This window comes from Tupaia chinensis, unplaced genomic scaffold (genome assembly GCF_000334495.1).
Source record: "Tupaia chinensis unplaced genomic scaffold, TupChi_1.0 Scaffold000578_2, whole genome shotgun sequence".
In the NCBI taxonomy this organism is placed as follows: domain Eukaryota; kingdom Metazoa; phylum Chordata; class Mammalia; order Scandentia; family Tupaiidae; genus Tupaia; species Tupaia belangeri.
Genome location: NW_006160094.1, coordinates 7712437 through 7724386, shown reverse-complemented (window position 1 = coordinate 7724386; position 11950 = coordinate 7712437). Strand labels below are relative to the sequence as shown.

At 58.8% G+C, this 11950-nt stretch overlaps 1 protein-coding gene across 1 annotated transcript in view; it reads left to right on the top strand.

The window, feature by feature from the left end:
* MICAL3 (microtubule associated monooxygenase, calponin and LIM domain containing 3) overlaps positions 1-11950 on the top strand; it is a 129262-nt gene that overhangs the window by 64084 nt on the left and 53228 nt on the right. The window contains 1 exon segment of the mRNA XM_014591485.2: positions 9564-9759. Within this exon segment, the coding sequence (XP_014446971.1) occupies positions 9564-9759 (196 nt within the window).

Genomic DNA, 11950 nt, shown 5'->3' with positions numbered 1-11950 from the left:
ACCATCAGAAGATGGACTAAAGTGGCCGCAGTGATCGGGAACTCCCCCTTGTGTGACAGAGGGGGCCCCCGCACTGCCATAGGGGTGTCCCCGCCATGGCCCCAGCCGAAGACAGAAGGGCCAGGCCTGCGGGTGGTCAGATCTATAAGAGGTATGCCGTGACGTGGCCTGCGTCCCCCGAGTGGGCCTGCAGTCTTGCTGACCACTGCTTTCCAGCCGGCCTCTGCTGGACCCACTCCTGAATGCCCTGTCCTCTCCTCTCTGGAGAGTTCTATGCTGGCCTGTCTTACTCCCGCTCTGTAATCTCTGGGTTCCCTCCTGTGTGACTCCCTGGCCAGGTCCCCTTCTCTCGCAGTAGTGGCGATGTTTGTGCCCGGGTCCCCTCGCCGGCGGCAGTTCTTCCCTGCTGCAGGTGGGCAGTCCCCAGGTTTAAACAAGCAGAATTCCATGTGTCTAACGTCGATCTGTTGTTACTCAGGACATTTACAGACTCAGAAAGAACAACAAAGCTGACTGGTAGTAATAGCAGGAGTCTGTGGGAACACGAGCGAAAGCAAAGGGCTTCAATGCTGAGCGCGGCGTGCGGCCCCCGTGGGCTCCTGGTACGGGGCAGGTGCCCTCGGCGTCCCTAAGAAGCAGCTCTGGGCTTGTGCCGTGCCCAGCCTCCCTGAAGATGGCTTCCCGGTATGGCGACCCTGCATCCGCCCACCTTGTTCTCTCTGTCACGTACTGTTTACCTCCATTTCCCGACTCCCTGGAGAGAAGCCATCAGCAGAGCCGCTGAGCTTCCCCTCGAGCCCTCTCACGTGACCTGCGTTGAAATGAGGCCACCGCGGGAGGCGCACTTCACGCGTAGGGCATTGGAATGTCCATCCCGTGATTGATGGAAGGAGCGCGAGTTTCGGAGCCGTCGAGACCAGGGTTGCACCTTGGCTCTGCCTCATTCGAGCAGTTGGACATGTTCTGTGAAGTCATTGAGCCACAGAGTCTCAATGCAATGGTAGTGACAGGGCCCACGGGGATGAGTGGCGACCCGTGGCCGGTGCTGGTGCAGGAGTCACTCAGCAGACGCTGCCTGTTCCCTCTGCATGCTACACAGGCACACGCCGCGTGTTGCGGGACCCAGGGAGCGTCGCGAGCTCGTGCTTCTGCCATGGGCATCTGAGAGTTGTGCAGGAGGCCAAGCACACGAGGGGAAGTGGCTCAGTAGCTGGCCACCCCCGGCTCCCATGCTCCCGGAGCGTCTGGTGCCCTTGTGGAGCCATGCAAGACCCAGAGGTGTGCGCCCAGGCAGGCCTGCCAAGCCTCGTGTGGTCACGGGCTCCTAACCAGCAGATCTGCGCCCAGGCGGGCCTGCCAAGCCTCGCGTGGTCATGGGCTCCTAACCAGCAGCAGGTCCGTTGGAGACTCAGCCCGTGTGGCCAGCCTCAGGGAATCTCCTCTCCGCAGCTGGGCTTCGAGCTGGGTGCGACCTCCTGCACATTCCAGGTGATAGGTGCATTTGACTAGTGCAGGGCAAGGTCCCCCAGGCAGGCACTGGCCGTTCCATCACCAGGGTGTGCCAGAAGGGCACCCAGGACCGAGGGCACTTGCCCTGCCCACCTACAGACAGCCAGGCCGTGACCCTTAGGGGACTGTAGCTCAAAACAGGACACAAGGAGCGACTGGTTTGCAAACTGACTAACCGTGGTTGGTCAGTCCCCAAATTTGAAGAAACAAAATTCAGCGTGTCTAATTCCTCCATCCGGAAGCAGAGCCTGGGACTGAGCCTGCGCCAGCAGTGCGGAGCTGTGGGCCAGACGGCGCTCCTGGCTTAGGACCAGCACACCCCTGTGCCTCCATCCCTGTCCCTGGCGTGTGAGGAAGCAGGGGTGTAGAAATGGTCGTTTTTCAGCTTGCGCAGGGAGCGAGCAGGACTGACCCTCAGACACCTCGTCCCACAGCCGTGCTGTGATTAGAACTCGGCATGGGGGGCACCCTCCTTTCCAGGGTGGTTCTGTGAGTGACTGAGGGCAGTGAGCCAGAACCGGACGGCGCCAAACTGACATGGACAGATTCTCTCATGCTCCTGGGGACCACGTTTATACTGCTTGCCCGGTAATTTTATTTTTATTGTAGATTTCTGTGGAGCTGTGCTCAGTATCTTTTTTCTTTTTAATTACCTTCGCAGAGAGACAGGCACCCCAGCCGGGTCCCCACACCACTGTCCACCCCTGGCCTCAGCTGGTCTGGGCTGCGGGCCTGCACCCGGGTTACTTGGGAGGTTGCAGGACACAGCCCAGGACCTTGTCCCCCTCTGGGAGCCCAGCTGTGTTACCCCTGTGCCACCGGCTCCACCCACACACCCCCTTGAGAGGGCTCATCTCCTTCAAGGCCGCCAGGAGGCTGCGCGATGCAGGCCAGCTCCATGGCTCGGTGCTTTCCCGGCGAGAGCAGAGCGTGACCAAGTGCACACGACAGAGCGCTGGGCTCTCTCCCCGAGAGTCGCAGCCGAGCTACCCAGTGGCCTGTCATAGGGGGGCAGGAGGGCGAGGTCACAGCCTGGAGGCAGAGCCTCTGAATCCCATGGTGCCAGGACTGTGTGTGTCCCACATGCCACCTGTCCCCTGTCCCTGCGCTGTCTCTTACGGGAAGTGCCCACACGGACCCCTGACCCACCTGGGTCTCATGGGTAGGTGCGAGCTGTCCAGGCCAGAGATCCTGTGTGTCTTGTGACTGTCATGGCTGGGCACCTGGCACGGGGCCTGGCTGAAAGCAGGGTCTCAGTAACCCTTGGACTCTGGTTGGATGACGTGTGTGAACTCTGCAGCTGCCCAAGGTGTAGATCCCAGAGGCTGCCCCACAGGCCCCGCAGTTCACTGTGCCTTTTCTGTTTTTTCTTTTTTAGATTTTTGCCATAGGGTGCATGCATTCACTGGAGAGAGAGGGAGAGGGAATGTGAGAAATAACCTCCCCAGGAGGGTGGCCATCCCACAGTCCCATGCCATTTTCCTGTTACCCTGGGCATGTATGCACACATAACCCAGTGTGATTTTCAAGCCACCTGGTCCAGGACTTGAACCGTGGTTGGCCATGTGGGAGTGCAGCACCTTAACCACCATGCCACCTGCTCTCCCACCTTGCCTTTTTCTGAGTCCCTGTCAAACTCAGATTTCTCTGAAGCTAAAGAAGGGAAAGAAGTGGCCAGCAGGTGGCATGGAGGTTAAGGGGCTGGATCTCACATGACTGACTCCACGGTTCAAGTCCCAGGCCCAGCAGCTTGAAAATCACACCATGCATGCATGTGTGCATATGTGCCCACAATTCTGAGAGGAGAATGGAGAAGGGACTGTGGCATGGCCATCTCCTCTGGGGGTACTTGCCTTTCTGTCTCTGTCTCTGGAGAGCACACACACACCCTGTGGCAAAAACTGAAAAAGAAAAGGAAGGGAGGGTGGGTGGGAAAACAAGCAGAAAGGACTGCGGGTGGGGCAGAGGGACAAGAGGCCCCTGGCGTCTTCTCTCTCAGGTCCTCTTCCCAGCTGCATGCAGCCCTTGGCTCCTCAGAGCTGGCCACACCTGGGAAGGGTCCTGTGACCGCTGCCCGCAGGAAAGGGAGGGGAGACAGCACCTCGTCCTCCCCTCCAGGAGTCAGAGAGACACAGGAAGACTCCTGGCAGCCTTGCCCATAAGCTGGGAGCAGGTTGTCCTAGTAAGAGAAATTCTTCTCTCAGAATGAAGTGCGCTCGCCCAGGCAGGGCTGTCCCGAAACAGAGCGTTTTCATACTGGGGATGCGGCCCTGACCCTGGGAGTTGTGTCCCTCGGGTGGTGTGAAGCTGTGACCAGCCTGAACCCTCTGTCCCTCCTCAGCTGGAAAGTCCCTGCTCTGCTGCTAAGGGCGGGCCCACGGTGTGGCCAGCCAGCCCTCCCTGCTGCTTATCCTTGCGTTCTCCAGCTCAGCCTCTGTGGGCGTCATACCCCCACCGTCTCCCCAGACCCTTACATTGGCTGATGAGAGGGGCCAGGGTGGCCGTCTGCCGCAGTGCTGTGCGCAGTGTGGACACTGTCGCTGCCCAGGCTCCCAGCGGTCACCACCTTGGCTGTCGTCACTGGGGCGTCTGTCTCTCTGACGGCTGGCTCTTTGCTCAGGACAGGTCAGGATACTCATTTTGTGGGTGTGCTGCCTAAGGTTCTCATGGCACTGGGGGCTGTGCATTGGGAGTGTCAGGCAGAGCTGGCGGTTGGTGAGTCGGGGTGCTCACCGAGTCTCCTGAGCGTCCCACCCTGTGGCGTGCTCCTGTTGTCACGCCCGGGAGGGCCAGCTCCGTGTGCGCCTGGCCTGCGTGGGCCCGGAGGGACTGGGGCGTAGAGGGCACGCCCCTCCAGCACAGCGTGGCCATTTCTCCAGTATGGCTCCTCCTCGGGTTCTCAGGCCCTCAGGCATCTGGGGAGCCAGGGGGCAATGAGTGAGCTGCACAGGTCTGAGTGCTTCCGGTTGTTTTCTGGTAGGTTGTAGCCAAGCCTAGAATTCAGTCAACAGAGCCCGGGCTCTGAGTTTTAGACTGTCAGTTTCTTTTTTTCTTTCTTTCTTTCTTTTTTTTTAATTTATTTTATTTATTTTATGACAGAGATAAGACATCCTAGGGACTAGCAAATGGCGTAATGGCTATGTCGCTGGACTCCCATGTAGTCAATCACAATTCGAGTTCTGGACCCAGTGGCTTAAACTCAGGCCGGGTGCGGGTGTGTGTGTGCCCAAGATCCCAAGAGGAGAGTGGAGGAGAAGGGATTATGGTGTGGCCATCCCCTGGGGGTGATTTATCTCTTCCCTCCTCTCTCTCTCTCTCTCTCTCTCTCTCTCTCTCTCTCTATCTATCTATCTATCTTTCTGGTGAGTGCACATGCCCTATAGCAAAAGCCTCTAAAAAAAAAAAGACACCCTTGGCAGGACGTGGGCCCACAGGGACACCCTTTCCCCAGCCCTCCAGCTAGTTGAGATCCGGGCGTGTGCCCTCAGTGGGCGACTCAGGTCAGGACTCGACCCCGCTGTCAGCTGTGGCTCCCAGCTCCACAGGCGGCTCATGAGTGTCTCTGAGGCCAGCAAAGCAGGCAGCATGCAGGTGTCCTGCCTGTGCACTGAACTGAGCCGAGGTGGCTGGTTTGTGTCGCTCGGTGAGCCATCATCTGCGGTCCTTGTCGAACCCAGAGAAACAGCACCAGCAGGACATCTGTATCTCAGATGCCAGGTGCTCTGCCCTAAGATGCTTCGTGACATTCTCTGTCCTTCATCTCCAGTTGCAGTGGGGTGGTGACTGTGGCAGTGATCCCAAGTGGTGATAGGATAGGATTGTCTGTGGAAATGCGCCTTCTCTCCCTGTCATAAAAATGAGTCTTGAATTACTGCTCTCCTCCTCGGCCTCGAGTCTTGGCTTATCGCTCATACGCTGAACGCCTCTGAACTCAATTACTACGCTTGTACAATGGCAGTACCCCCGACAGAACTAACTAACTAACTTCCTTCTTTCCTTCCTCTTTCTCTTTCTTATAGGTTTTTCTCTTTCTTTTAGGGCATGTGCGCTTGCCAGAGAGAGACAGTGAAAAGGAAAGTGAGAAATCATCCCCCGGTGGGGAATGGCCACGTTGCAATCCCTTCTCCTCCCTCTCCTCTTGGAATTTTGGACACACACGCATGCCTGGCATGAGTTTCAGGCCTCTGGGTCCAGAACTAGAACCATGGTCAGCCATGTGGGAGTCCAGTGCCGTGACCATCCTGCCACCTGCTGGCTCCTTAACAGGATCTTAAGCTGGCTAAGTCCATATTCCTTCAGAGTACTGTCTGCGAACCCCGGAGTGGGCTTGCATACTGTGTATTAATGGAGGACCGTCTCTTTTGTGACAGTCCTGCATCTCTTTAAGAACAGAGTGTCCAGGTTGGCCCCACCACGCAGCTGGTAAGCCTGTACCTAGGAAGCCAGATCCCCCATGGGTGACCGCAGTTCAAATCCTGCATGCCCCAAATCCTGATAGGGTGGGGAAATACAGAACAAGGTTGTGGCATGCCCACACCCTGGCAGAGATGCTCGCTCGCGCGCTCTCTCTCGCTCTCGCTCTCTCTTTCTCTCTCTGGCAATTAAATAAATGAGCAGAAAGTTCTCATCTGCTCTGCCTTAGCAGAAGTCCCGGTACATAGACGCACAGACAGGCCCGCCCCCTGGGGACTGTACTGCCAGCGCTCCCCCCACCTGCCTCGGACTTGCTTGGGTATGAGTTGACAGCGGTTGCTTGATTTCCTGTTTTCCCATCTGAGAAATCACGATTTTTGTTCTATGGTAGAATTCTTGCAAGCTCACCCTCAGGTCGCTGCTACACGGGTTCCCCCCCTCACCTCCTCCCTGCGTGGGTTCCCCTCCTCACCTCCTCCCTGCATGGGTTCCCCTTCTCACCTCCTCCCTGTGTGGGTTCCCCTTCCCACCTCTTCCCTGCGCGGGTTCCCCTTCTCACCTCCTCCCTGCGCGGGGTCCCCTTCTCACCTCCCTGCAGGGTCCCCTTCTCACCTCGTCCCTGTGTGGGTTCCCCTTCCCACCTCTTCCTTGCGTGGGTTCCCTTCCTCACCTCCTGCCTGCGTGAGTTCCCCTTCCCACCTCTTCCCTGTGCGGGTTCCCCTTCTCACCTCCTCCCTGCACAGGTTCCCCTCCTCACCACCTTCCTGCACGGGTTCCCCTCCTCACCTGCTCCCCGCGGGGTCCCCTTCTCACCTCCTCCCTGCGCGGGTTCCCCTCCTCACCACCTTCCTGCACGGGTTCCCCTCCTCACCTGCTCCCCGCAGGGTCCTCTCCTCACCTCCTCCCTGCGTGGGTTCCCCTCCTCACCTCCTCCCTGTGTGGGTTCCCCTTCCCACCTCTTCCCTGCGTGGGTTCCCCTCTTCACCTCCTCCCTGTGTGGGTTCCCCTTCTCACCTCCTCCCTGCGTGGGTTCACCTTCCCACCTCTTCCCTGCGTGGGTTCCCCTTCTCACCTCCTCCCTGCGCGGGTTCCCCTCCTCACCTCCTCCCTGCGCGGGTTCCCCTCCTCACCTGCTCCCTGTGTGGGTCCCCTCCTCACCTGCTCCCTGCACAGGAGCAGCTGTCAGAGCACACGAGGGCGCAGAAGGAATGCAGTGACAGCACAGTTGGGGTCTCGGCGTCCTTGCCTCTGTTGTGCTGAAGCTGCGAGTGTGAGGGGACGGGGAAGACAGGAAGGCAGTGGTGGGAGCAGCAAGCTCGTTGTCGAAGGGTAGAACGAGGGTTTAGCACGGCACTTGCGAGGGTGCAGACGTGGGGGCTGTGTAGGGCACAGGAGGACCCGGGACTCACCCCAGACCCCACGTTGTGAGTGGATGTGCTTCCAGATCTCACTTGCCTATGTGAGAGTCCCCATAGATGTGAAAGGTGCTTTTGAGCGGAAGACCTCAGTGATTCCAGCAGATGCACAGACTCTCCGTGACTGCCTGGATTCGTCAAGTCCTCCAGTGCATCACAGAGGTTGAAGGCACTGTGCACACAGGAGTGCCAGGCCTCCAGAACACCCTCCGCGTAGCTAGCCAGGCCACATGTGCTACAAGTCCTGCTCCACGCCTTTCCTTCAGCCAAGCCTCCTCTGACAACCCACCCATCACCAACCAGGCTGGCGTGATGTTGCATGCCAAACCCGGTCACTCACAGGGCTAGAATGCAGCCAGAATCCGTGACGGCCGCAGCCAACCTGCAGGGCCACCATGGCCTCTCACCGGGCTCCCTGCTCCTTCTGGGCCACTTCGTTTGCCCCTCCTTGCAGGTCCAATGATACCACCCAGCCATGGCGGGCTGGGCTACCCTTTGCCAAGTAGCTGCTGTTTGCAGGCCAGGGCAAGTGGACACGCCTGCCTGGCGGGAGCACACGCCGGTCTGTGTTGCAGCCGTTAGGGAACGTCGGGCGATCGCTGCCCTCCCTCGTCTGAGCACCTCCTGTGTCCTCAGCTGAAGTAGGAGGGGACAGGAACCGGTGGGGTGGGGACTGCCAGCATGTACACACCCAGCACATGTGGCCGTGTTTATAATGTCATTCAGGGTTCATAATAACCCCTAAAGTCCTTCCACCAGTCACTGGGCTGTCAGGGCCTGCTGGACTGGTCTGTCTACACCTGCGTGTTACCACAGTACAGCAGACCTGCCCCGTGGGTACATGGTGGGCCTCCTGACTACAGCTGACAACAAGGAACACCACAAAGAACAATGATGCTAAAATAGGAACTGGGAGCTACTCGGGATTAAGGGAGACTAAAGGGGTGTGATGATCGAATACAACATTTAAGTTTTTAAAAACCATGAGTCTGGGCCCAGCAGGTGGCATGGCGGTTAAGACACTGAACTTCCACATGGCCAACCATGGTTTGAGTCCTGGATCTGGTGGCTTGAAAATCACATGTGTGTACGTGCCCAAAATCCCAAGAGGAGAGTGGAGGAGAAGGGATTGTGGCATGGCCATCCCCCAGCAGAAAGTGATATCTCACTTTCCTGCTTTCTCTCTCTCTCTCTCTCGTGTGTGCATACACACCCTATGGCAAAAACCTTTTTTTTTTTTTTTTTTAAGAAAAAAAAAAGATTCCACAGTGGTGCTCAAAAATATAAAGAAAACCGAGAGGCCAGCCCATAGCCCGTAGTGCAGTGGCAAAGCTCTGTGTAGGGAGCCAAGTCCCACATGGGCTCACCACAGTTGGAATCCTGGCCTGGGTGGTTTGCAAAGCACAGCAGGCTCATGTGCATAGGTATGCCAAATCCTGGTAGGATGGAAAAATGGAGAAGGGTGTATGACCTCTGCCCAACTAGGATTGCTTTCTCACTTCCCCTCTCACCTCCCTCAGCTGAGCTGTGGATGATTTCCTGCTTTCCTTCTCACTGTCTCTGTCTCTATCTCTCTCTGGTGAGCACATGTACCCTAAGGCAAAAACCTCTTTGGGAAAAAAAGAAGAGGCGGGGGAGGGGGGGTGGTCTCCATGTGGGGAGGGGGCTCCACCTTCCCAGGCAGTCAGTCTGAGCAGCCCTGTGGTTACCTCATAGGTTAGGCCACATGTGCTGTGACTGACCGTCGAGGTGGAGTCCACACGCGAGCAGCTCTGCAGGGTGGCAGGCCCAGGCACCTTGGCAGGGTTGGCCCGAGCAGTGCCAATGCGGATGGCAGTGCGGCCAGGGGTGGGCTGCTGAGGGCCTCAGCCCTCATCACAGCTGCGCGGACACACCTACCTCCCGCGGTAGGAAGACCTACGTCAGGGCCTCACCCGAGTGCCCGTCACCCCCACCGGTAGTCCTCACAGACAAGGCTGGCTCTTCTCTTGATTCAGCCTGGGACTTGGGGTGTCACAGCAGCGCGGACCGCCCGATCTGTGGGGCAGGTATGGACCTGCGTCCCCTTCCTTCTCCTGCTGGGGAAGCTCTGCCACCTCACGCCAGGGGTTCTGGCATCCACGAGACCTGCATGGGAGGGCTGGCCTTCGTCCACGCCACTGCCACGGAGCTTGTGCTCAGTGTCCACCTCTGTGCTCAGCGTACGGATTCTTCTGTGTCTCACAGGCTCTGGTGTGAATGGCCTGGAGGAGCCCAGCATTGCCAAGAGGCTGAAGGGCACCCCCGAGAGGATCGAGCTGGAGAACTACCGTCTGTCTGTGCAGCGGGCCGAGGAGCTGGAGGAGGTGCCCGAGGAGACGCAGGCAGAGCACAACCTGAGCAGCGTGCTGGACAAGGGCGCGGAAGAGGATGTCGCCAGCAGGTCGGTCTGAGCTGGGGCCTGTCTGCAGCCTCTCGTCCGGGCAGGGGCCTCATGGGAGCCTCCAGGCCGAGAGGCTGCCTCTCGCTGGGCACCAGCACTGCAGCTCGCTGGCAGCGTGAACTCTCAGCCTGGACTCTCCCCCTGCCAGCTGTGAGATCCCAGGCAGGGGACGGAGCCCCCGTGTGCCTCAGTTTCCCACCTGTACCTTCCTCTTGGTATGAGAGCCAAATACACTGGTATGCGACCTCTCCCCTGAAGCTTCCCAGGGTGTAGTCCCACGGCGTCCTGCTCACTGCAGACTCGGCCGTCCTCCGCACCCAAGGCCAGGCTGGAGGTTCAGGTCCTAGAGCATCCAGGAAGAGTAAAGTGAGCCCCGGGGTACCGAATTCGCACCAAGACTCGGTGGTAAGAGGGGCCTGGCCAGGCACAGATGGCTCCAGGTCTCGTAAGATGATGTCAGGAAAAGGACAGCCAGCAGCACCTCTGGCTTTCTCTCTGTCCCTCGTGAAGACAGGAGAGCTGGACTGGCTGTCTCACGTCCCCAGGAGCAAGCACCAGATCTCAAAGGCGAGCTCGTCACTGCCAAAGGGGTGAAGGCTGGCCTGCTCTTCCGTGTGCTCCCTGCGGCATGCGAGCTGCCGTGGTCCTCGGGCTGTCACCAGGCTAGCTGGGTGGCATTCACAGCCATAAGCCGAGCAGTCCCCATGACTGGCACAGGGCGGGGACAGGGCTATCCTGAGGCCCCCGTCCTGTCCTGACCACTGCCTGCCAGGCAGCCTGGAGCCAGCGACAGGCACACACAGCCCCACAGGAGGGGAAGATGGCCTCCCCTGCCCAGCAACGGCTTACAGTGAGCATGGGCACCCCCTTCCCCCGTTTCATGTTTGAGTGATGTCAATGCCATGAGGACGGTCCTGGGTGTTCATTAACAAATTCATGATGGGACCATTACACAGTTAGCGTAATGGCCGTTGCTGAACTACCATGTAGTCGGCCGCGGTTCAAGTCCCAGACCTAGTGGCGTAAACTCAGGCCGGGTGCCTTGCGTGTGTGCCCAAGATCCCAAGAGGAGAATGGAGGAGAAGGGATTGCGGCATGGCCATCCCCCCTGAGGGTTGGAGGGATTTCTCGCTTTCTGTCTCTGTCTCTGTCTGGCGAACACACACGCCCTATAGAAAAAACCTCTCTCATTTATTTATTTATTTATTTATTTATTTATGAGAACAGTAAGGCACAATAACACCAGTAAAGGGAACAGGGAGGAGAACCCAGGCCTAGATGCCAGGGCCACGGCCTGCACTCTTAGGGTTACCACGTTAGCCTCCTCCTCACCCCTCCTGCATAGCCGGGCTCGCGCTCCGTCAGGGCATGTCTGCGTCCTAGCTCCTGAGGACAGGATCTTCTCTGTGTCCCCTTGGAGCAGAGACGCTGGCATTTTCCATGGGGGAATGAATGCATGACTGAGGAATCATCGGGCTGAGCCCTGGGTGAGAGGCCGCGACTCAGCCGTCTGGAGTCTGAGAAGTGGTCATGAGTGAAAGAAGGACACCAGGAGGGCAGGGCAGCGGCAGGTGGAGGCACTCCTGGCCCCTCTCCACCTCTCTCCTTTCAGGGATCTGAGCACGCATGCGCTCGCTCACGCACACATGGTGTGAGTCCCAGATGTCCCACCCCAGGATGAAATCGGAGGCCCCCTGAGGCAGGCGTCAACACTGCCTGCTTGATGGGGAGACTGAGGCCCAGAGCACGCCCGCTCAGCTCGGCCACCGGCTGGTGGGACAGAACCAGTGGCGCTACGAGGATTGGGCAGCTGAGGGCACAGCCAGCCCACAAGACCCGCTCCTGCTACCACTTGCAAATGCAGGAGTTTCCTGGCACCACCCAGGCTCGGCAGTTTGCTAGAAGGACCCGCAGTTAGCTTCCAGTTGTGGACGCGGTGCTCGTGGCTATGGCTTATTACAGGGAGGGACGCACACCAGAGCCCACCAGGCGAGGAGGCCCACGGCGGAGTCCAGGAGAGCGCTCTCTGAGGGGCAGGGCGGCCACCCCAGGGTCTCAGGGGATCGTGCCCTCGGGGGCAGGGTGGCCACCCCGGGATGTCAGTGCAGGCGAGCCCAGCTGCAGAGCATCACTCCTTGTGCTCACTGTCGGTGGTCCCCGGGACTCTAGCGTGAAGGCAGCCATCAGCCCG